This window comes from Artibeus jamaicensis, unplaced genomic scaffold, assembly GCF_021234435.1.
Source record: "Artibeus jamaicensis isolate MK-2021 breed Jamaican fruit bat unplaced genomic scaffold, CSHL_Jam_final contig_475, whole genome shotgun sequence".
NCBI lineage: Eukaryota > Metazoa > Chordata > Mammalia > Chiroptera > Phyllostomidae > Artibeus > Artibeus jamaicensis.
In genome coordinates this window covers 1,474,054-1,497,500 of record NW_026521852.1, presented here as the reverse complement: position 1 = coordinate 1,497,500, position 23,447 = coordinate 1,474,054, and the positions used below count along the sequence as shown (strand labels likewise).

Genomic DNA, 23,447 nt, shown 5'->3' with positions numbered 1-23,447 from the left:
TTCAGACCATAAACCCTAATTTAGTCCACTCTTAGGCTACTTCTTTTTTCAAAAAATAAAGTGACCAGATGTACCATCTAAAGCTGTGCCTATCACAAAGTTTTCCTCTTACCACTGACTTATGAGACCACCCAGACTGGGCTCTAATGCAACTTCCAACCAATTTATCCTGCGCCCACATACCAAAAATAATAATCTGTAAACCAGGGTCAGTCAGGCTTTCCTCTGTTCTATCAGTTGTTTATAATGAATTCCCCACACAGCCATATGTGTGAGCTACAGAAGAGGCACTAGTACCAGCAAGATGTGGGCTCCTTGTTTGTGAAGCTTGCTTGTGCCATCCGGTCTTGCCAATGCTCAATCCTAGATGCATCACTTCCATCTTATAATGAAATGTTGTCTGTCTTCCCTTGTAAATTGATGGGTCTGGCAGACCTAGCTCATGACCAGTGATTCAGGCTGCATGGTCACTTAATGACCCAAGGTCTGAAGCTGTTTCTATAATGGCCAAGTAACATGCCAGGAATTATATTTCAAAGAGTATAATTCTCTGATGCAGTGCATGGCCTTGCTTCAGTATTTCAGGGGTCAATGGTATGATTATTGACATTTGCACCCTTTCCTACCATAACCACCTCTTCCTACCATAGCCAGCTCTTCACATTAGGCTCTGCAGGGTCCTAGGGCCACATGACAGGAATCATTTCACTGCAGAGTGAACTTGCCACAGAGGCCTCTCCTAACTTGGGCTCCATTCAAACCTGACTGTCTTTTGTGTCACCTGGCATAGGGGTTGGAATAGTATCCAAGTATGGAACATGCTGCCTTTAGTATCTGAAAAGGCCTGTAAGCCATTGTAACTCCTTTTTTGTGGTGGATGTGAAACTTACAATAATTCAACTTTAGTTTAGATGGGATAGCCTAGCATGTTCTGAACCCTGGACTTCTAACAATTTTATTGCTGTGGCAAACTCCTTAATCATTACCTTCTATATTCTGCAGCATTAACACATGAATTAAAAAAAACAAACGTTTTTCATCTTATGTTTTTCCTGTGTCTCCTTTACTACTCACACAGAACACTGACAACATTTATGGTCACCAAATGTGAGTGGCTTTCCCCACACAATTCTCAGTCCTCCAATTTAACTCATTCATGACACTATCTACCTGGAAGTGGTGTCAGATCCTGCAGGTTAAGGGCTCACTTCCACAGGACTGGTCTTACCCCACTTCAGATACCAGTCACAAGTAGTAGGTCCCCAGATTACCCCCAACTTCTTGTAGCCAACTTTGGCTACAAATCAGAGGTTCTTTGAACCCCTCCTTGGGTTTAATTAATTTGATAAGGAGGCTCACAGAGCTCAGGGAAATACTTAACTTACCAATTTATTAAAGGATATGATAATGGATACTGATGAAGAGCCAGGTGAAGAAATACATAGAGCAAAACCCGAGAGGGTCCCAAACAGAGAGCATCTGTGCCTGTGGAGTTGGGAGTGCTTCACTCTCCTGGTAGGTGGATGTGTTCACTCACCAGGAAGCTCTTCAAAACCCCTACTGTTGGAACTTCAAGGAGGCTTCCTCATGTAGGCACGATCAATTTTTAATTCTGTTGTGAAGCTCTCTCTGGAATATGGGAAAATTCCAAGCTTCTAATCTTTGCTTGGTCCTTCCGGTGACCAGCCCCTATCCAGGAGCCCACCGGGGGTGACTTCATTAGAACAAAAGATGCTTCTAGTGCTATTTTCATGTAGGAAATTACAAGAGTTTTAGGAGTTCTCTGTCAGAAACTCTATATAAATATATGTATCTATATATATGTATATATTGATATTTCTATATTGATATAGGCATATAGATATTTTCTACTATTTCATATCATGAATCCTGGCTTCTTTTTGCTCCTTCAGTAGAATTAACATGACACCATTAATATAGTACATTAATATGATAGTATTTGGAAGTCTAGATGCTCATGATAACTCAGACTCAATTATAGGAGGGGCATGTGCATTATCATTGGCCAGGGATAAAACAGAAAATGTATGATCCTGATCCTTTCATGCATATGCAAACTGTTTCTGAGCTTCTTTTCTAAAAGGATGGGAAATAAGCCCTTTGTTAAATCAGTGTCCTCATTTACCTGAATACATATTAGTTTGCTCTAGCATGGATGCCACATCTGGTACAGTGGCTGCAATAGGGGCTAAAATATTCTACTGAGTTTTCAATGTTCTATAATTCTATAGAATTCTAATATCTGTAGCAGACAGACAGGGGAAATAAAATGGAGATATGATGGGGATGATCACACCTGCATTTTCAGTTCTTTGAGTAGCACTAATTTCTCCCTTTTCATATATGTAATTTATTGTGGTGACATTGGTTAATATGACATATATTTGATACTGATTTTCTTTGCTTCAGGAAGGAGGAGCCTGGTAAGATCAATGGATTCTACTTGGTTTTTGTGGCTATGATTGCTCTTAACCCATAGAACAATGATCCAGTATGGAGATTGAACTAACTACCAATTTTGTTTACTCAGATTATACTTTTTAAAAATTTTTTAATTTTATTGATTATGCCATTACATTTGTTCTATTCTCCCTTCATTCCCCTCCACCCTGCACACCCCTCCCCCACCATTCCCCCCCTTTAGTTCATGAACACGTGTCTCAAGTTCTTTAGATTCTATATTTCCTCTACTATTCTTACCCTCCCCCCTATTTTCTATCTACTGTCTATGCTACTTATTTTCTGTTCCTTCTCCCCCCTTCTTCTCCCACTCCCTTGTTGCTAACCCTCCATGTGAGCTTCATTTCTATGGTTCACTCCTGATCTAGCTGTCCTCTTAATTTGCTTTTGTTTTAGGTGTGGTTGTTAATAACTGTGAGTTGGCTGTCCTTTCACTGTTCATCTTTTTTATCTTCTTTTTCTTAGATAAGTCCCTTTAACATTTCATATAATAAGGGCTTGGTGATGATGAACTCCTTGAATTTGATCTTATCTGAGAAGCACTTTAACCGTCCTTCCATTTTAAATGAAAGCTTTGCTGGATAGAGCAATCTTGGTTGTAGGTCTTTAGATTTCATGACTTGGAATACCTCTTTCCAGCCCCTTCTTGCCTGTAAGGTGTCTTTTGAGAAATCAGCTGACAGTCTGATGGGAACTCCTTTGTAGGTGACTGTCCCCTTAGCTCTTGCTGCTTCTAGGATTCTCTCCTTCATTTTAATCTTGGCTAATGTAATGATGATGTGCCTTGGTGTGTTTCTTCTTGGGTCCAACTTCCTCGGGACTCTCCGAGCTTTCTGGATCTCTCGGAAGTCTATTTCCTTTGCCATCTTGGGGAAATTCTCCTTTATTATTTGTTCAAATAAGTTTTTCAACTCGTGACTGTTCCTCTTCCCCTTTTGGTACTCTTATAATTCGGATGTTGGAGTGTTTAAAGATGTCCTGGAGGTTCCTAAGCCTGTCCTCATTTTTTTTGAATTCTTGTTTCTTCATATTTTTCTGTTTGGCCATTTTTTCCTTCTTTCTGGTCTGCTCCTTTGATTTGAGTCCCAATTTTCTTTCCATTACTATTGGTTTCCTGTGCGTTTCCATTCATTTCAATTAGTTGAACCTTCATATGTTCCTCTAATTTGTGACTAAAATCAACCAGTTCTGTGAGCATCCTGATCACCAGTGTTTTGAACTGTGCATCTGAAAGTTTAGCTATTTCTTCATTGCTTAGATTTATGGGCTCTGGGGCTCTGAGTTGTTCTTGAGCCATGTTTTTATCTGTTTGTGCCAGTTATGCATGAGGAGAGGTGCCTTAGGTGTTCGCCAGGGCGGGGCCACCCAGGTCGCTGGTTTGTGATGCTGTATGTGGGGGCGGGGTCAGAGAGGGAGCAATGGGGGTCCTTTCTGCTTGCCCGGTCTGCCTCACTGCTTGCCCCCACCTGTTTATCTGAGCACAAATGTGCGAGCCTGCTGCCCTGCACTGGGGCCCGCTCGGTCTGTCTCAATGCATGTCTCTTCACTGGTTTATTTGAGCGCAAATGCGCGACCTCAGACAGCCAGACATGCCGCGCCTTCTCTCAGCTACCCTGCACCTGGGATCCGCGCCCTCAGCTGCTTGCACGCCGTCTGGGTGAGGGGGGGGGGGCTCTTTTTGCCCAACCCGCTCCACTGCTGGCTTCGCCTCTCTCACTGGTTTAGCTGAGCGGTTTGTTTTTTTTTTGGACTCCGTATTGTTCAATTTTCTGTGATTCGGTTGCGTTTATTGTTGTTAAAACTTTATTGTTTTTAGATTTGGTTGTGCGAGGAAGCAAAGTATTTCCACCTACACCTCCATCTTGGTGGAAGTCCCTGGGCAGTTATCCCCTCATGTCCCGGAGCCAATCTTTTCCAAGCTCTCACGCAGGCACCAGGGTATACTTTTGAAGATAATGGAAATATCACCATGTTGGTCTAATAAAGTGCCATGATGGTTCATTCTGAGGCTTGCAGGAGGGCAGCACAGGCACTTGGCTTTGGCTAAGTGATCCTATGAGCAGAGAAGATGACAGGACAGGACAAAGGCTTCTACAAACCACACAGATTCTGGGATGTGTTGTGTTTTATATTCTATAAACTCAAGCTCTCTCATTTTTTTGTCTTACCACCAAGGTTGCTCTTACCCTCCTCTTATTGCCCACGGACGTTATATAGAAAAGTCTTCATACCTATTCCAACCTAAGGAGGTTCAATATGAATGTGACGAAGGATACACTCTGGTTGGAGTGGCCACACTCTCCTGCAGTTATTCTCGCTGGTCAGGTCCGGCCCCTCAATGTAAAGGTAACTCCAGCCCATGGCTAAGTGGGTGGGACTGTCATGGAGGGACTGAGAATAAAGTTTCTAGCCAGAAGCAGAACACAAATATTTAATTTGATTTATTTTAAATAATTATTATATTTTGATGGTACCCAAGACAAAAAGTTTGAGGGCTGCACAGGAACATGAATCTCCCCTACTTCTTTCTCCCGGTTACAAAATTCAGCCTCCTGGAGGCAGCCCAGATCCCCACTTGCTTATGTATTTCTGGAAGTAGTCTACAGGCTATAAATTCTCTGTGTACGGCTGTGGCCTGTAGCATAATTTCCATAGAAACTTGCTCAGGCCTGAATGCAGACTCTCATGGGCTAATTCCAAATACTGGGAAGTGGAGGGTATTTCCATCTGAGCCTCACACAGGGCACCACCTGCCCATGATGGAGTGTGGTGGGGGACTCCCAGTTTGCCAACCTGTTGTAGGGCAGAAACAGTCAAGATCAGGTCCCATTTTTACATGCACACAGGTTTAATATCACTTTGCCATTAACAACTCCAGGAATTATTTGCCACCATCGTTGCCATTGCATACAGGAGATAATGGGCAAGAGGGGAAATTTCATTCCTAGTGTCTCTTGTGAATCACAGGATGAGGAACAGTTTCACTGACAGCTGAGAATCCAGGGTCATGTGACTTTTAAAAAATATTTTATTTATTTATTTTTAGAGAGAGGGGAAGGGAAGGAGAAAGAGTGGGAGAGAAACATCAATGTGTGGTTGCCTCTCATGTGTCCCCCACTGGGGACCTAGCCTGTAACCCAGGCATGTGCCCTGACTGGGAATCGAACCAGTAACCCTTTGCTTCACAGGCCCGTGCTCAATCCACTGAGCTACACCAGCCAGGGTCATGTGACTTTTTAAGACCCCGTCATGTTATTTAGAGCTGTAATGTCTTGAACAAGTCTGTTAACCCCTCTGTATCTCATTTTCTCCTGGGTAAATGGCAATAGTAACAGTGCTCACTTCATAGAGGAGTAAGACTTAAATGAGAAAATCATATAAAATGCTCAGCCCAGATGACTGATATGAGCCAATTCCTCAATAAAAATGGGAACTAATATCAGTTATCAAAATAGGAAAATATAAAACAATTAGAACCACCTATATTGTGGGGGCAACTTTCCTTGCTAGTGCCCCCCCTACCCGCCCCCTGTGCCACAGATGAGAGTAAACATAACTGAGACATGATGTGATCTGCTTGGGGAGGAAAGATGGCTGATCCCTCAAAGGGGATGGGGCAAGAGCCCCCTGCTCAAGGGGCTCTTGTGGTAGGAGCCCCTATATTGGGTTCATTTGCACAAGAATACAGGTAAGGATCAAAAAATAGATAGCATTCAAAGAACTGTGAGGCTTATTCTCAGTCAGAGTCAGATGACTAATGCGCCATAAAACTTTGAGGAACTAACTTCTTGCTTGGACCCTTAATCATTTAAATGAGAGCATTCTAAACAAAGCAGGTTTCACATGATTTTTACATATTCTTTCTTATGCCTGATTTACCCTGGATACCCGCCTTTTCCAGCACAGGGCTGCACTGCCTCCCCCATCAAATATTTTTAGGCTTAAGTGGATTAGAGCTAGGCAGCGCTTCTCCCAGATGGAAATGGGGACTCGGGCTATGTCACAATAGCCCGAGGGGGGGCGGATAGGGATGAGGGTCCATCGCTCCCACTTTGTCACAGCCCCCCAAGTCCTTCCATGATGGCCTCCCAAGTGATTGTGTCTGGCCTAGCTTGCCCCTCTCTGAGGGGTCATACCCATCATGGACATTGACCATGCTTTGGGGGGAGGGAGAGGAAGCAGGGGCAGCATCTGCTGCCAGAGACAAGCCTTGTCTCCTGTGGCTCGCATTCCAGAGGTCACATGCTTAGCCATGGGGGGCAGTTACAACTTCTAAAACCAGGCAGGGTGGTTCCCAACACCACATGTAGTTCATTTTAATATCCTAGTCTGTTATCATGTCATTTTTCTTAAATTTACAGATTGCTTAACTGTGCTTTCATTGTAGCTCTGTGTCCAAAACCAGAGATAGAACATGGAAAGGTGTTTGGGGATAAGGATCAATTTGTTGAATCTGAAAATGTCACCATCGAGTGTGCTTCTGGCTATACTGTGGTCGGTCACCAAAATATCACCTGCTTAGAGAACCATACCTGGTATCCAGAGGTGCCCAAGTGTGAGTGGGTAAGTTCAACAATTCAAGAAAGTTCCTGTGCTATCAAACCCTGAAAACGGTGTCACCTCAAAGCACTGTCCCAGCCAGCAAAGAAGAGATCTGACCTGCCAGGATGAATCCTTGAGTCATTCAAAAGAGCTCTCTTGTTTTCCCTGGAAGTGCTCTGGTCCGTTAGGGTGGCAAGTTGTCCTGCTCTCACTTGAGGACAGGAAACACCAAGCCCCTTACAGAGAGGACATTGTCAGAGACCTGGGAGCACTGACTCCTAACTTTTCTTTTCTAGACTGTACAATAGTCTGTGCTTTGTTTTTGGACGGTTGGCCAAAATAGCTCTGTCCCACAGAGGCCTTCTGGGAAGCTGTCTAGGAACAGGTCTAAATCCCTCAGGGGAAGACTATGGTGGGGCCAATATGTGTTCTGGTTTCCTGAATACCCATCAAACCTGGGGTTGGTCTGGGACCTGATCCTGTAGTCCTGCCATTCTCATGATCTGGGGAGAAGCCTCTCAACCACACTCACAAAGCTGTATCTCTTTTAGGAGGTCCCTCCTGGTTGTGAGCAAGTTCTAGCAGGCAGAAAACTTATGCAGTGTCTCCCAAGACCAGAGGATGTGAAAATGGCCCTGGAAATGTATAAATTGTCTTTAGAAATTGAAATCTTGGAACTACAGAGAGAGGAGAAAAAACTACTCTGAAGTCATCACTGTAATTTTTTCCAGAAGAGGGAGAAAAAAGTGCCTTGCTGCCTTCAATTCAATGTGGATCACTCTAGTCTAGCAACTCTACCATCCCATTGGCACCAACATTAATTGTAATAAATATCTAGAAAGGCTAAGTTACTAATGTTTTTGCTAGTGCTTTGAGATCATAGAATCATTGATTATCTTGTGGCTCATATTTTTGCTTTTTTTGGACACTAATTGCACATTTTCCATTAAAATTCAGTTATCAAACACAATTTTGTCTTTGTGATTATTAAGACTTCATGAAATAAGGTCTGTAAACAAACATATTATACAAAGTTAATACATTTATTTGATTGTATGGGTCTTGAACATGGGCTTGGCTTCACATCAGTTACCTTTCCCTGAATGGCCTTTACTCCACAGTTCCACATGTGCAAATCACTCAGGCCCTCAGTATTTATATTAAATGTCAACACACCCTATAAGCCTTGTCCACTCTATCCTATTTGAAGGAAGTTTATTCCATTTTCTAAACCCCATGTGCTTGGTCTGTGACTCACTAAGGCTTTACCTCTCAACTTTTCCCTTACACAAAGGACATTTATGATGGTGCATGACTCACTTATTTCATCCCCAGAGAACAAACTCTGAAAGATTGATGAATGTGAACCCCACATGGCAGCCACCATACATTCCCAAGTCTTTCATTGATGTCTTCATTTTATTTAATAGAAATGTAAAAAGCCTTGAGTACCTATGTCACATGTGAGGAGAAACCCCATACCAATCACCTTTATATCTTGGGCATTTTGGAGTCTTTGTTCCTTCCACTCACCACTTCCTCCAACTTTGCTTCTCCTGAAATATCTCTCTCTCATTCATATCTCAGATTCCTTGGTTGTTTCATCTCTCTTTTGTACACAGAACTCCATGGGGAATATTAGCTTCTTTTGTTTAATTACTCTGCACATACTGCAGTGAGGCTATGGTGTATAGCAGCATTTCACTGAATAGCAGGTATCACAGAGGGGCTTGAATGGTTAGAGAAACCTGCTTAAAATGGAAGGTTTGTATTCACGGTCTTAGAAGCCATTACCTGCTCCTACTACTAGGAGTTCCTTTAAGTTCATGTTTATTTTGGGTTTCCCTGAGGCAGGATTTGTGGGTAGCTAATTTCCTTGGGAAGTGGTTCCATAAAGCTCTGTGCCTGAGTGGGTCAGTAAGACAAGGAAGGAAAGACAGCCTAAAGAAGGAGCATTATTGAAGAGGTCATTGTGGTAGGGGAAATTGATAACTACACAGCACAGCAACTAGGGAGTGATTTGTTTTTATAGCCCAGTGACTCATCTTGTTTCTTCTAGTTTTTTTTTAACTCCTTATTGTCTACATACCAGAGATAATGTAATGTTCTTTCTGCTTCTGTAAACTGCCTCCTGCTTTCAGTCCAAAGGATGGGCCCTCCCTTGCTCTATAAAAATAACTGCTTTCCCAGAATTTGGAGACTGACTCCTATGGGTCCGTGTGCATAAAATAAAGTTCCACTCTGTACACCCGAAAGTGGCTGAGTTGTTTTCTGTAACAATTGCTGTTGCTACCAGAAGCTTAATCATGCTGACTGCCTCCTGAGAGCATGTGGAACACAACTCTATGTTGTCCTTCCAAGGACGAGGACCTGGGGTATTATCCATCAATTGGATCTTCTCATTGGTAGAGACTTGCTCTGGCAACATGGACTCCCAAGCACATCTGACCCACACTACGGTCTAGTGGCGCAGACTCCTAAGGACTGGGGTACCATCAGGTACAGAGACACAAGTAGCAATGACACTCTGGGACTTGTTTACAGTAACCTCTAGGATAGGGGTATGGGCAGAGCACAGAGGGCCTCTTCTACAGTTGTCTTCTCCTTCTGGCTCTCTGCCAATTACTTTCCTTACTCAAATTTATCATTTTGCATTTCTCCAGGAATATCAGACTTTTGGAAAAGTTTCCTTTTGTTGCCCTTAATACAACTCCTTTCATTTTTAGGGCAAGCTATTTAGTTTTCCTTCTCCTGTTGGGCTTTGTACCTGTTCTGGCGTCTGTCGTTATGTGAATTGTCACAAATTGAGTATTTTTTTAACACCACCCACGCAACAACTAAAATTCACCAACAAGTCAACACATCACTATAACAAATAGCGATTCTCCCCTTTTTGCTTGGGAGTATGAGGATGTACCATGAGCCCCAGGGATGCCTCAAGACATTCTGTCAAGGAGGTTGTATCATCATTTGCTCTCACTGCTTAAATGCCTTGTATATTATAACTACCATCTTCACATTATTCACTGAAAATATGATCTAAGAAAGTGGAAGACACTGTTAGAAATGTGGGTTAAAAAGACATCTGGCTTTTCTGAGAAGGCTCAGAAAAGCCAGATGAGGAGAATTTACAGGAGAGGAAGTTATTTGACCTGCTGCTCTTTGAGGTTTTAAGTGAGGAGAAAATGGAGCCTGGGTATTTTATACCAAAAATTTAAAATAAAATTTAAAACATCCAGAATAATAATTGCCATTGACTCAAGAAAGAGAGGGGCAAAGTATCATTTAAAAAAATTAAATTGCCAGAATAGTCTCATGTTAGCAGGAACACTAAAATTATAAGCAAAGGAAACCCCAGCAAATGTTTATTTTATGTCTGTGTCTACTTCCAACATTAACAAGGGTTGGAGGAGAAGTTGCTAATGGGTTCCTTGGGCTTAGATGTGGATAAATATCTGGCGATTGCTATTCCACTCACTGGCTCTCACTGATTCTCACTCACCTTCTTTCATCAGCAAGAGTGATTATATCCCTCTATCTGCCTTTCTTCCAAACAAACCTCACTTAGAAAACTCTTCATTTGTTAATTGATAATTTTAAAAACATGACTTTTTTGTTATGTACTTGTTGAATTAATTTTTTATTTCATTATCATTGATATCATTTGTCACATTATTTCATTGTTTTTAAGCATAGTACATATAGTTTCTTGAATAGAATAAAATCCTACTTTGTTTTGATACTATGTATTATTGCATAGTGCATGCAATTAAACTTACTAATGAGTTTACTATTATTAGATAAATAGGTAGTTGTTTTAAATGCATTATATACATAGAAATTCTTGATAGATTTCTGTAGCTGCGTTAAAGGACGACTTAGTGATACAGAGAAATTGGTTTGGATATTGGGTTGGTAAAGAAAAAAAGCTAAGTATGCTTATACTTTCATATTATTAATGTGCTCAGATAAAGAATTATCTACCTCAAGCTTCATTCTTTAGTTTTATAGAAGAAATAGTTGAGGTTTTTATAAAATAAAGACAGACTCATGGAAAGCAGAATGACAGTGCCTCAGAGGGGTATGGAGGGGTTTAGTAAAAAAATGTAAAAACTCATAAACACAGACAACAATGTGGTGAGTACAAAGGGTGCTGGGGGCAGGGGGTAGTCAAGGGTGTGAGAGGGATGAATGGTGATTGACTGAGACAATTTGGGGTGATGAACAAAGTACAGTGTGCAGATGATGTGTCGTAGGATTGTGCACCTGAAACCTGTATAACTTTGTTAACCAGTGTCAAACCAATAAATTCAGTAAAAAATAAGTGGTTGAGGCTTTTAAATGTTGATCCTTCATATTCCTTTCCTTATCATTCCATATGAGTATAAAGAAGCAGTACAGAGACTTATTTTCACACTGCCATAAACTATTCCTCCATTCTTTAATTTAGTTATTTAAATATCTTTCAAAAACTATCTAAAGTAAATATAAGTATACATGAACAAATATTGAAATGATAAAGGTGGGTATAAATAGCTCAACTCCATTACATTTTGCCTTTCCCTATCTACATTTAAAATTTAAACTTCATATTTTAAATTTTATTTATCTAAATTTACTGATTATAAATCACATTACAAGTGCAACTGTTTCTTGGTCTACAACTTTATCTTTAAAATTAATTTAAAGTATATCTATAGCTAACTAATCAGTGTACTCACTGGCCCCACACAATTTCTTTTCCCTGCTCCCAGAGAACCACTATCACTTATTGTAGCATTTATTTTCCCCCTGGTATTTATCACCATATTTATATATATATGTTTTGTATTTTTGTAAATTATACACTTATCTATTAATCAAAGTATTTAATCATCTTGTAATATAATCACCTACCTTTTCTCCTTCTTTCTTCCAAAGTAGCTATTGTACAGTTTTAGTTGCATCAATAATTTTTACATGTTGTGAGTATGCTAACCAAGTAGTATTCTGTGAGCATGTTTCCTTTCTTTACAACTTGCTTTGTTTCATTTTGGTGTGATAGTGCCCTTGTTAGTGACATTTGTTCACTGGCTTGGTTGGTTTTCTATTTCCAGTACTTTCTAAATGCTCTAATGAATTTTTCAGTCTACCCAATTTGTCCAACTTTCAGAGACATCAGATGCTTAGCAACTCTTTTCTTGTTTCCATAGATCTTTCTCCAAGATTTTTTTGGCTTTATGATTCAAGCCTTTGTTGAATTTTTCAAATTTTCAAAGAACATTTTACAATATTTTCCAAAAGATTTTTCTTTCCTCTCTCTCTCTCTCTCTCTCTCTCTCTCTCTATATATATATATATATATATATATATATATATAACACACACACATATAATGTATTATATATATATATATATATATATATATATATATATAGAGAGAGAGAGAGAGAGAGAGAGAGAGAGAGAGAGAAACCCTTTCTTTATATATATATAATGAAACTTGTTTTGAAACTTACAAATAATTCCCTGGGTGAATGGGACATGGCCGCCAGTGTTAAAGGTGACATATCCAGGCCAGCAGACCATGAAATGCTTCTTCGTGGTATCTTTCTGATTTCCCTATGGTCCATTATGAGTTCTCCCCTGTTATTTCAGGTAGATGCTGAGCCCCCAATTGAGGCACAAATGGTGTGGTATTCACACCCAAGAAGACCCGCTCTGCCAGTCATTATTCTATTGGCTGACCAGAAGCTAGCTTGTATATGGCCTTAGGGTTGTGACTTGCCCTTACTGATGCCTATAACTGCTCTGTCTTTTTGCCTTTAGGGTACAGAATAATACTTCAGTGAACTGGATTCATGACTATCCCTCAGTGTCTAACCTATCAGCATGCTGGGTCTGCACTGAACTCACCCTGAGTATGTTGGACAGCCTCCCATGGTGCATCTCTCCTACCTCTGTCTCAAATCGAACTTGGCTTCAGAACCAGTGGAACAGTGAACATTCCTTGTGGAATGTGACCTGGACGGACATCTATGATGGGGCCAAACAGCAGTATGACCAGCCCTGGATGTTAGCCAGCTACTCAACTCCATATGGGATGGCTCTGGGTGGCTCACAGTTGAAGCCATGGAGCTGGCTGACCAGCTCCCCTTTGCACTGACAACCCCAAAGGACAAGCCCAGGTGGGCTGGGCTCCAACAGACCTGTGTCAGACTCAGACTCTAGAGCATTTTGGAGATATACGGGATGACACATGGGCTACAGTTCCTACTGGAGCCTTCTGGGTGTGTGTCTCACATGGGTGGCCTTACCTGCCTGGACATTGGACTGGTCATTGTACTTGGGCATGGCCCTATTTACCTGAATGTGTTGAGAAAACTCTTGCAGTTCAGCCAATTAATTGGGCAGCATTTAAGGCATGACACTGAGTAAAGTGTAATCCCTGGTGGTATTATCCATTAGGTGTTTTTTCTCCTCAAGCTTCTGCTTCTGTGGTCACTGAGACTGAGATAACTGCTTTGGCTTTGTACACTGCCTGTGCATTGAATGCAACACATGACTCCTTAAGCTTCTTCAATGAGGAAGTGTATCAAATAAGAAAAGTAGCCTTGCAAAACCTTGTAGCTTCAGATATGCTTACTGCATCCCAAGGTGGGGTACCTGCCCTAGTAGGGGCAGAATGCTGTATATATGTCCCTGATGTGCACCACAGTGTTAGTCTAGCTTTCTAGGCATTAGCCTCTGATACCCCTGGCATTGAATGCTTGACAGATGATTCTTTACAGGAATGGTGAGCATCCCTAACCACTGAATGGTGGTGGGCTGTTACTGTGTTGGGCAGCAGTGCTTGTGCTTTGCTTGCTTATTGCTGTAGCCTGTACTGCTGTTGTAGGTATGGGTGCAGGGCTCTACCCTCTTCACCGAAGGACCTTTGTGAAAGACATCTTTTTTAAAAATTTTAATTTAATTTTATTGATCATACCATTACAGTTGTTCTATTCCCCCCTTCATTCCCCTCTACCATTTACCCCCTCCCTCACCACTTCCCCCCTTTAGTTTATGACCACGTGTTTCAAGTTCTTTAGATTCTATATTTCCCATACTATTCTTGCCCTCCCCCCTATTTTCTACCTACCATCTATGGTACTTATTTCTGTACCTTCTCCCCCCTTCTCCTTCTCTCACTTCCCTGTTGCTAACCCTCCATGAAATCTTAATTTCTATGGTTCTGCTCCTGATCTAGCTGTCAGGAGCAGATCTAGCTCCTCTTAGTTTGCTTTTGTTTTAAGTGTGGTTGTTAATAACTGTGAGTTGGCTGTCCTTTCACTGTTCATCTTTTTGATCTTCTTTTTCTTAGATAAGTCACTTTAACATTTCATATAATAAGGGCTTGCTGATGATGAACTCCTTGAATTTGATCTTATCTGAAAAGCACTTTATCTGTCCTTCCATTCTAAATGAAAGCTTTGCTGGACAGAGCAATGTTGGATGTAGGTCTTTGGATTTCATGACTTGGAATACTTCTTTCCAGCCCCTTCTTGCCTGTAAGGTCTCTTTTGTGAAATCCACTGACAGTCTGATGGGAACTCCTTTGTAGGTGACTGTCCCCTTATCTCTTGCTGCTTCTAGGATCCTCTCCTTCATTTTAATCTGGCTAATGTAATTATGTGCCTTGGTGTATTCCTTCTTGGGTCCAACATTTTTGGGACTCTGAGCTTCCTGGATTTCCTGGAAATCTATTTCCTTTGCCAGACTGGGGAAGTTCTCCTTTATATTTGTTCAAATAAGTTTTCCACTTGTTGCTGTTCCTCTTCCTCCCTTTTCCCTTTCTCAAAATTGTAGTTGTCAGCTAGTTTTATATCAAGTATAAGCTCCAGTACTACAAGTTTTAAATTATATCTATTTTTAATGTACATCAAAATACCTGATGTGCAGGTACCAGCCTGGGTTCAATCAGGAGAGAAAAACTACACAATGATTTATACAGTGGAAGATTAACATAAAGAATGATTAAACTATGACAAAAGTGTAACTATAACATGAAAACTTCATATGATACCTTAGGGCAGAGGAAAGGTGTTTGAGGAAAGACAAACTCCAAAGGGGGCTCCTTTCTGAGTCAGAAGTTTAGACCTCATTGGAAAAGGTATAATTGCAACCCACTAGATGCCATGAAGTTCACTAGTTGCCTGGACCAGAGCTGGTCTGCAGCAACCAACCCTCCACAAAGCAGGCAGAGCATAAATGAGCTGTGGCTGGTGACTATACATGTGGGCCTGAAGCTGGTATAGGGCACTGGGTCATTCTGTGTCTGTGAGATGAACATAAATGGTGGCCAGGTGTGCAGATGTCTGTCTCAAGCCTCCAAGGCAGAGATGGGGTACAAGCAAGTGGCAGCTGGTGGCCAGGTGTACAGGCATGCAGTTGGAATTCCAGTGTGGGGAGAAGCCTGGAATAGCACCCTGTGTCAGGAGAACCACAGGAAGGTGATGACCAGGGCAGTTCAGGGCTGCCAGGTTTCCATAGGTCTGTGCATTGCATTCTGAGCACACGGCTCAGTGGCAGAGCACCACTAGATATTCTTACACTCACACTGTTAACCCACTAGAAGCAGTGAGAAGCTATAGGAGAGTTCTTACTTTCTGCAATGTTTTTCTGCCACCTTCTATTAAGAAAGCTTAACATATGCTCACTATAAAAAAGAAATGCTTAAAAGAATTCAGTCCATTGTCGCAGAGCTGTAATAAACAACAAATTTCTAGCCAAAAGGCAATACACTGAGAACTGGTACAGCAAGTTACTAAAATAAAAATGCAAAGTCCAAACCACTCAAGAATTGCTTAGAATTATACCTATATTGAAGAAATGCTTGAAGAATAACAGCAAATGTATTAAATTTAGACATGTGGTAATTTAGTTTGTATTTAATTTTAGTCAAGGAAAAATTGAGAAATACAATAATTAGTTGTTTCTTCTTGGTTGATGAAATAAAACTTAATTCTGAAAGAGGAACTTATTTGCTTTTATTAAAATAATATTAAAGTAGAAAATTGAAATTGATCTCATAGGTTAAATTACGAGAAATAGTGAATAACTAATAACACAATCACCAATTGCAAAACTATTCTTCCAAATGCCAAATATATTAAATTTTTATAAGAACTCAGCAGATCTATCACAACATTAGTTGAGCCCTGGCTGCATAGCTCAGTAGGTTAGAGTGTTGTCCCATATGCCAAGGTTGCTGGTTTGATCCCCAGCCAGGGCATCTACAAGAATCAAGCAAACAATGCATAAATACATAGGTGGAAAAACAAATCACTCTCTTTCTGTCTCTCTTTCCCCCTTTCTCTCTAAAATAAATAGATATTTTTTAAGAAAAACATTAGTTGATTTTGATGGATTTGCAAGGCATTAAGTTACAGGTATTCAGACACATAACTACTAAAGCTCTATTTTGAAACAAAGATAAATGGTAAAATATGTAAAAAAATGAGTGAGAAGTATCTCCCATTTGCTGCATATGACAAATCACCTGGGACATTGAAAAACATAATTCAGATTCTTGCCAGGTATATTTGATTAGGGCATGAAACCCAGGAACCTGCATTTTAAAAGCACAGGGCATTTTGAGAAGTAAACTGCCTCACCCAAGCTTGCAATCTCTACCCTGAGGGCAACCTATGTCCTTTGAAGGGTTACTACTTTGAGCGGTTCAAAGGCCCAGTCCCTTGACTTATCCTGGACACGTTTTTGAAGGGCCATCCCAGCTTTAGAGTGCCCTGGGGACCAGCAGAGGGTTCTAATGCAACTGCTTCCCGGCTCAGATTTTCCCTCTGCTTAGTCATGCTCCTCTCATTCCTTTCAGGCGCTGTTCCTGAAAGCACTCCTCGATGAAACACATCCTCTCAAACTTCCATCTCTAAGTCTGTTTCTCAGGGAACCTAACTTATGAAATGTTTCCTGAACATTTATGTTTCTTTGTTTACATATGTACTTGATATTTCCATTGTTGAATACATTATAAAGAAGTATTTCATAATTAGGGCACTCAATTTTGTTATATGTTTTTAACTATTTAATATCTTTTCTATTTACTTAGCCATGTTTGATATATGACTGATGTAAAAAATTGTCTTCGAATTGACCTTTTTTAAAACTGTTTCTACCTTTAATATAATGCTTAAAAGCATCGTGCCCCTAAAGTGTATGCCCCTTCATGGACACTTAGAGCTCTCCCAAGGGACTTACTTAGAAACAGAAAATAAGCAAGGAAAAGCAAATCTTCAAGAACTACTTAGACTTAGGTCTACAGAGGAGGAAGTGCTGGAAGAATAGATAGTGAAGGAAATGACAAAGGGACACACCGAGAGGCAGAGGGAGCACTCGGGTGTGCTTCTGCCTCTTCTTTTCTCCTTCTTCCTTGTCCTCCTCTTCCTCGTCCTTCTCTTCCTCCTCCTCCTCGTCCTCCTTCTTCTTCTTTACTTTTAAATGACTCTGAACAATGACTTTTTAAGTTTTTTTCTTGTTTTTCTTACCCCTATTTCTGAAGTTTTGTTATAAGGGAGAAAGTACTGGAAGTCTCGTTCACAACTGCATCACTTCACTTGTAAACTGTAAAACACTGAGCAGGTCTGACTACAGCGAGAGGGCCCTAATAGAATACCATTGTTATGGTTAATATTTTAGGAAACAAATATTGAATAACTATTTTGTGTCATACTTTAGCTGCAGCAACCAATTTGGTTTTAGAGTGCAATTGATATACCTATGTGTTTAGTTTCACTTCTGAATTCAAATCTTTGAGGTATTTGGAAACTAAAACAGTATCCATAGATATGTGATGACTCAGCATTGTATTGAGCCATGTGGGAAACTGTGGCTCAATACAATAGTGTTTGTTATCTTATCCAGTTCAGTTTCCAGAAACTGTTCAGTTTCTATCTGCTTCCAAAATACATTAATTTGCTCCACAAATATGCCAGTCCTTAGTCTGTCACAATGTGAACTTACAGAACCTATTTTTCATGGCTTACCTTATCATTGCTTTATCAATGTTTTTTAAATATTATCACTCTCCTGATGTGTAGTGATCACTTCCTTTGTTATTTATAGTTTTATGAAATAAGCTTGCATACTTAATTAGTAGCTTATTGTTGATTTGTTCTTTTGTTTATAAAAATGGGATCATGTACATGTATAATATTGTGTCTGATTTCATTTGCTCATGTTTCTGAGATTGATTCATGTCATGTTTAACAGTGGTTCATTCATTGTCATTGTTATATATTATTCCATTTCTAAACACACTATAACTTATTTATACACCTCATTAAAGATTGTCTTAGTTTTTTGGCTATGACACAACTGTGGGTGTTCCTGCACCTGCCTTGTAGTGTTTTGCCACATAGAAATTATATAGCCATTAGCTGCTAGTTAATCTCTCTGTCCCTTAATTTTATTTCTGATAAAATGGAGAGAATAATAGTACCTATCTCAGAAAGTAAACAAGTCAATGTTTTACATATAGGTTAATGCATAGACATTCTCAAAACTGTTAATAAAATTGTTAATATTATCATTATAAAAATGATGGAGAGAATAATCTGCAGTACCTATGAGTAATTTGCATTTAGTATTTCTTTCCCTTAAATATCCTATACCCTTTTGCTATCTTTTCCCAAACAATAAGATGCTCAAAAATAGATTTTCAACACAAATCTGTATCAGAAAACAGAGTGTTAGTCTGAAACTGCCTTTACTTACTGCAGCTGATGATTTGAATTCCAGTGTATTACTCACTAAACAAAACCTGTGCCCAGAGGTATCTAAGTATGAATGAGTAAGTGGTATACATTTAAGAAACTTTTTTCTTATTACTCTCTGAAATTATTGGCCACCTCAAAGTTACTGTTCACTGCTGGTGAGACTGGATTTAATGTGGGTATTTTTAATGCATTGTATAAACTCAGTCATGTAGCAGTTTTGACTTTGGCACATTCTGATGAGTTAAGAGTAAGAGATTCTAACGCTGTCATTTTCAGCAAGAAAGGTTGAAACTCTAGAATAGGAAGATCTTATAGACCCAGCTTTCCTAGTTTCCAGCTCTACATTTTTGTGCAATAAACAAAGTGTTTCTTTTGAGTTAAGTCAGCAAAGCCACCCTTCCAATGGTCTCTCATAAATAAGGGTAGGCAAAGGAAAAAACAAACTGTTCTGCCATGCTATCAAACATGAAGACTAGTTAAGGCATAGGAGGAGATTAAATATGTATCAAAGCATTTTACTGCAGTTATTCATTTATTGGTACAGTTTACTGCTCCTTCTCATCCATTCCCATTCATCCTCACCTGATCAGCCAACCACCAACTATATGGCTAGAACATAGAGAATTTTCAGGTGAGTGCTCTAAAGGAAAGAATGTTATGGTAAATTATGCTGTGGCAAGGGGCTAAGAATATCAGAGATCAAAGATACCTTATTCTGAGAGAAACAACTGAAGGCAATACTGCAAAGTCTTCAACTCCTTGCTCAGATACTGTAACAGGGTACAGCCAGGAGGAGGGCACCCAAAAAGGATTTGGAATGGGGTTCAGAACTCAAGGTTTCCAGGAAATATTAAGATGTCCTCACTGCCCTCCCCCCCCAGGGTGAAGGGACAAATAGAGCAGGGCCATTGAGAGCTGTTTTGCATAGCAAGAGTTTTGCAGCTAACCTCTGGAATGGTCATTTAACATATCTATAACCTTTAACTGGTTTCATAGATATGTTAAATAGCTGTGGCCATGTTTTGAGTCAGGGAGAAGGGAGTGACTTCTACCCAGGATGTAACTGGGGGCTGGTCCCCTGAGTTACAGCACTTGCATGACAGCTTGGAATTGATTGGCCCCATGCCATGGGGCCACACCTGCCCAGACTCACTATGACAGCCCAGTAAAGCTGGGAGGATATGGGAGTACTGGCAGGTGTAACTGATCGTGGCAGGAGTCGGAAATAGGGGTACAGAGGAAGATTGGTGCAGGGATTTAAACGCAGATGCAGCAGCCATTGGAGAGAGAAGCATGAAGTTTTAGCAGAGTGAGGACCCCCTCTTGCTCAGGTGGCAGAAAGAGCCACACGGTTTGGGGCAGAGTGAGGACCCCTGCAGCCAGATGAAGAAGAAAGCCACATGCTTTTGGTGGAGTGTGGACCCCTGCATCTTTGGTAGAAGAAGCCCACTTGGCTTTGGGGTGCCCCCTTTGGCCACGTGGCCTGGGAAGTAGGAGAGACTTCTCCTGGAAAATGAGTACAAAGAACTCTTGCCAGTGGACCATGAGAAAGTGCCACATGCCTTTAGAGTAATTAGAGATCCTGCCTGGATGGTGACACAGCCGATGGTGCCAGCGGCCTGAAACACAGACATGTGCTACTTTTTCTGAGATACAGTACCCCGAATCAGGGCAGGGGGGAAGGAAGTGCTGTGGGTATCTGTGGTTATCCTAAAGGACTTTGATATTTTAATGGGGACATTGGGTCACTACTTTAAGTCTGTATAGCTTTGAACAAACCTTTTCTTTCCTTTTCACAAATCTCTGGCATTGAGATTTGTCTTTCCTCTGGCAGCGGACAGATGAGCCCAGTAGGTATTAGTATACCATTCTTGGGAGGGGCCCCTATTTTCTGTAACAGTTTTGGCATCCCTTGGTGGGCCAAATATTGCCCCTCTTGGACCCCATTCGGTAACAATACCTGCAGGCCAGTGCTTTAGTAAACACTCAGACTACCTAGGGGAAAAAGCTGGTATTTCATTGCTTTGAGGAGTGCAGGCTCCAAAGGATAAGACAGGTGGGCATACTGAAGTGTCTGTTCATTAGAAATCATTTTGGGATTACTGTACTTTGTGGTAGGGAAAAATGGGTTGTGTGATTTTGTAAGTATTTAGGAATTTTTGATGATTTAATTGTTTATTATAGGGAGGGTAATAGTAATGTCTACCAATGAAATAAATTGTGAAGTATATTAGAAGTGTAAGGTGTTGCTAATTTTACAGTTTCTGAAGTACAAGCATTTTGTTTTGTTTTTCTGCCCAACTCTCACATCTAGAAGAAGCAGGAAGTAAGCCAAGGTTTTTAGAATGTCGGGGTGGGGGGACATCAATGAGGAGGCTTGGTTTTCAGAGGATATATTCAGGAAAATTGTTAAGTTTCTTTTTGGAGACTTCATTCACCTACTGTCAATATTTGAGAGCAGAGATATGTAGATTTGATGAAAAGGGAATACTGGTCACCCTCTATTTAATCTTTCAAGTAAGAAGACACAATTGTCCTCACTTCCTATCACTTTCGTTGTTCTTTCTTGAAATGCTTTTTTTTTCCTTTGTTGAACATGGCAGAATACTATTTTGATTGTCAATTTATTTGATTAACTTCTGTTCTGACCTAAACTGGTAGTGAAAGAAGAGTGAATAGAAGTAAATAGAAGTAAATAGAAGTAAATAGAATAAGCAGAAGCAAAAATAATTAACTCAAAATGGATTTTAAAACTAAATGTAAAAGCTTAAACTGTAAAACATTTAGGATGAAATATAAGAGTAAATCTTCATGATCGTGGGATAAGCAGTTTTTATTAGATATGTACAAGCAATAAAATAAATAAATAGGACTTCATCAAAATTAAAAACTTTTGTGTTTCAAAAGACACTGTCAATAGTGATTAGATAACCTCTGGAATGACAGGTGATTTGTCCAGAATATAAAAAGAATTCTTACAACTAAACAATAAAAAATTAACCCACTTAAAGATGAGCAAAAGATCTGAATTGATGAATTAACAGTTCTCTAAAGAAGACATACATGTGACTAATATGTACATAAAAGATGTTCCACATCATTAGTCACTAGACAAATGTGAATTAGACCCACAATGCAGTATCACTTCCTACTCACTGGGATGGGTACATTTAAAAAGGTAGACAAATACAAGTGTTGAGGGAGAATGTAGAGAAATTGGAACCCTCACACATTGCTTGTGAGAGTGATGCAATCACTTTGGAAAATAGTTTGGCAGTTCTTCAAGAAGTAAAATATATCATTACCATATGATCTAGCAGTTCCACGCCTAGGTATATGCTCAAGAAAAACCTAAAATGTGCACACACACAAAAATGCGTGTGAATGTTTAAGCATCATTATTTATAATAGCACAGAAGTGTAACTAACCCAAACATCAATCAGTTGAAGAATGGACAAATACAATATAGAACATCCATGCAACAGAATATTATTCAGTCATAAAAAGGAAGGAATACTGTGGTATTGATGAACCTTGAAAACATTACACTAAGCTGAAGAAGCCAGTCACAAAAGACCACTTACTGTATTCTATTTATATGAGATATGTAGACTAGGCAAATTCACAGAGACAGAAAGTAAATTAGTGGTTTCCAGGCTGGGGGAGGGGGAAATGGTAAGTGACTGTTATGAGTACAGGGTTTCTTTTTGGGGGTATAAAAATATTCTAAAATTAGTTCACAGTGATAGTTACACAACTGTGTAAATATACTAAGAACCAATGAACTGTATACTTCAAGTGGGTGAATTTTATGGTCAGTGAATTATATCTCATTAAAACTTTTATAAAGTACATAAATATGGGAGAGAATAGGGAATAATATGTTTTTTTATGAACAACTGAATTTATGGAGCATGTAAGGTTTTATGTCTACAGGAGACAGTTTGGCCCAGAGGTCTGTGAGTGATTACACAGATGGTGATCAAAGTCATGGAAACTGATGAGTGTCTTTCAAGAAGACAGTTAAGGATGAGGGAAGAAGCAGCCCAGGACAGGCCTTCATGGGGGCCAGCATCTCGGCTATGGTGTGGCTCTTGGTCTCACTATTCTGAAGTCCACAGTGCAGACCCAACCAAGGGCTTCTGGACCAAGTTCAGTGGTCTTTCTTCTGTTTTGGGGCTTAGTTAACAAACCTTGATGAAGGATCTATCCATCAATATAATTTTATGTTGTTATTATGATCTATTTTGACTTCTAGTTCTGCTTCTAATGGAGTCACAGGCTAATTTTAATTCTGTTACTTTTTTACCTGTTAACAATTGCTAGTGCATGTATTATATATATATATATATATATATATATATATATATATATATATATATATATATATGTATCACTGTCCTGATCAGTCAGAATGGAGCCTCTCTGGTTATTTGATGAAGATACTGGAGGATAGAGCTGTAGAGCTCCAGTAAGACAGGGAAAGCCTTGTTCCCATTGGTTGAACTACAATTCCTGGAACTCCTGTGTACGTACTGACTCAAATGGCAGGAATATAGTCCAGGCAGGCAGTTCATTGTGGGAAGCAGGCATCTTAGTGCAGTTTCCCCCAGAAGTGGGGTTTGTATGGAAGGTCTCTGTGCAGAAATGGTTGCTAGGCTCTGTTTTTC

General features: G+C 40.0%; 1 protein-coding gene across 2 annotated transcripts in view; it reads left to right on the top strand.

Moving 5' to 3' along the window:
- The window catches only part of LOC119056784 (C4b-binding protein alpha chain), a 32,782-nt gene extending 24,833 nt beyond the window's left edge, over nucleotides 1-7,949 (top strand). For both annotated transcript variants that reach the window (XM_037155301.2, XM_037155300.2), the window contains exons 11-13: nucleotides 4,657-4,827; nucleotides 6,869-7,044; nucleotides 7,575-7,949. In XM_037155301.2, the coding sequence (XP_037011196.2) occupies nucleotides 4,657-4,827; nucleotides 6,869-7,044; nucleotides 7,575-7,730 (503 nt within the window). In that variant the 3' untranslated portion in view covers nucleotides 7,731-7,949. The remainder of the gene's footprint in view (nucleotides 1-4,656; nucleotides 4,828-6,868; nucleotides 7,045-7,574) is intronic.
- Nucleotides 7,950-23,447: the final 15,498 nt, after the last annotated feature.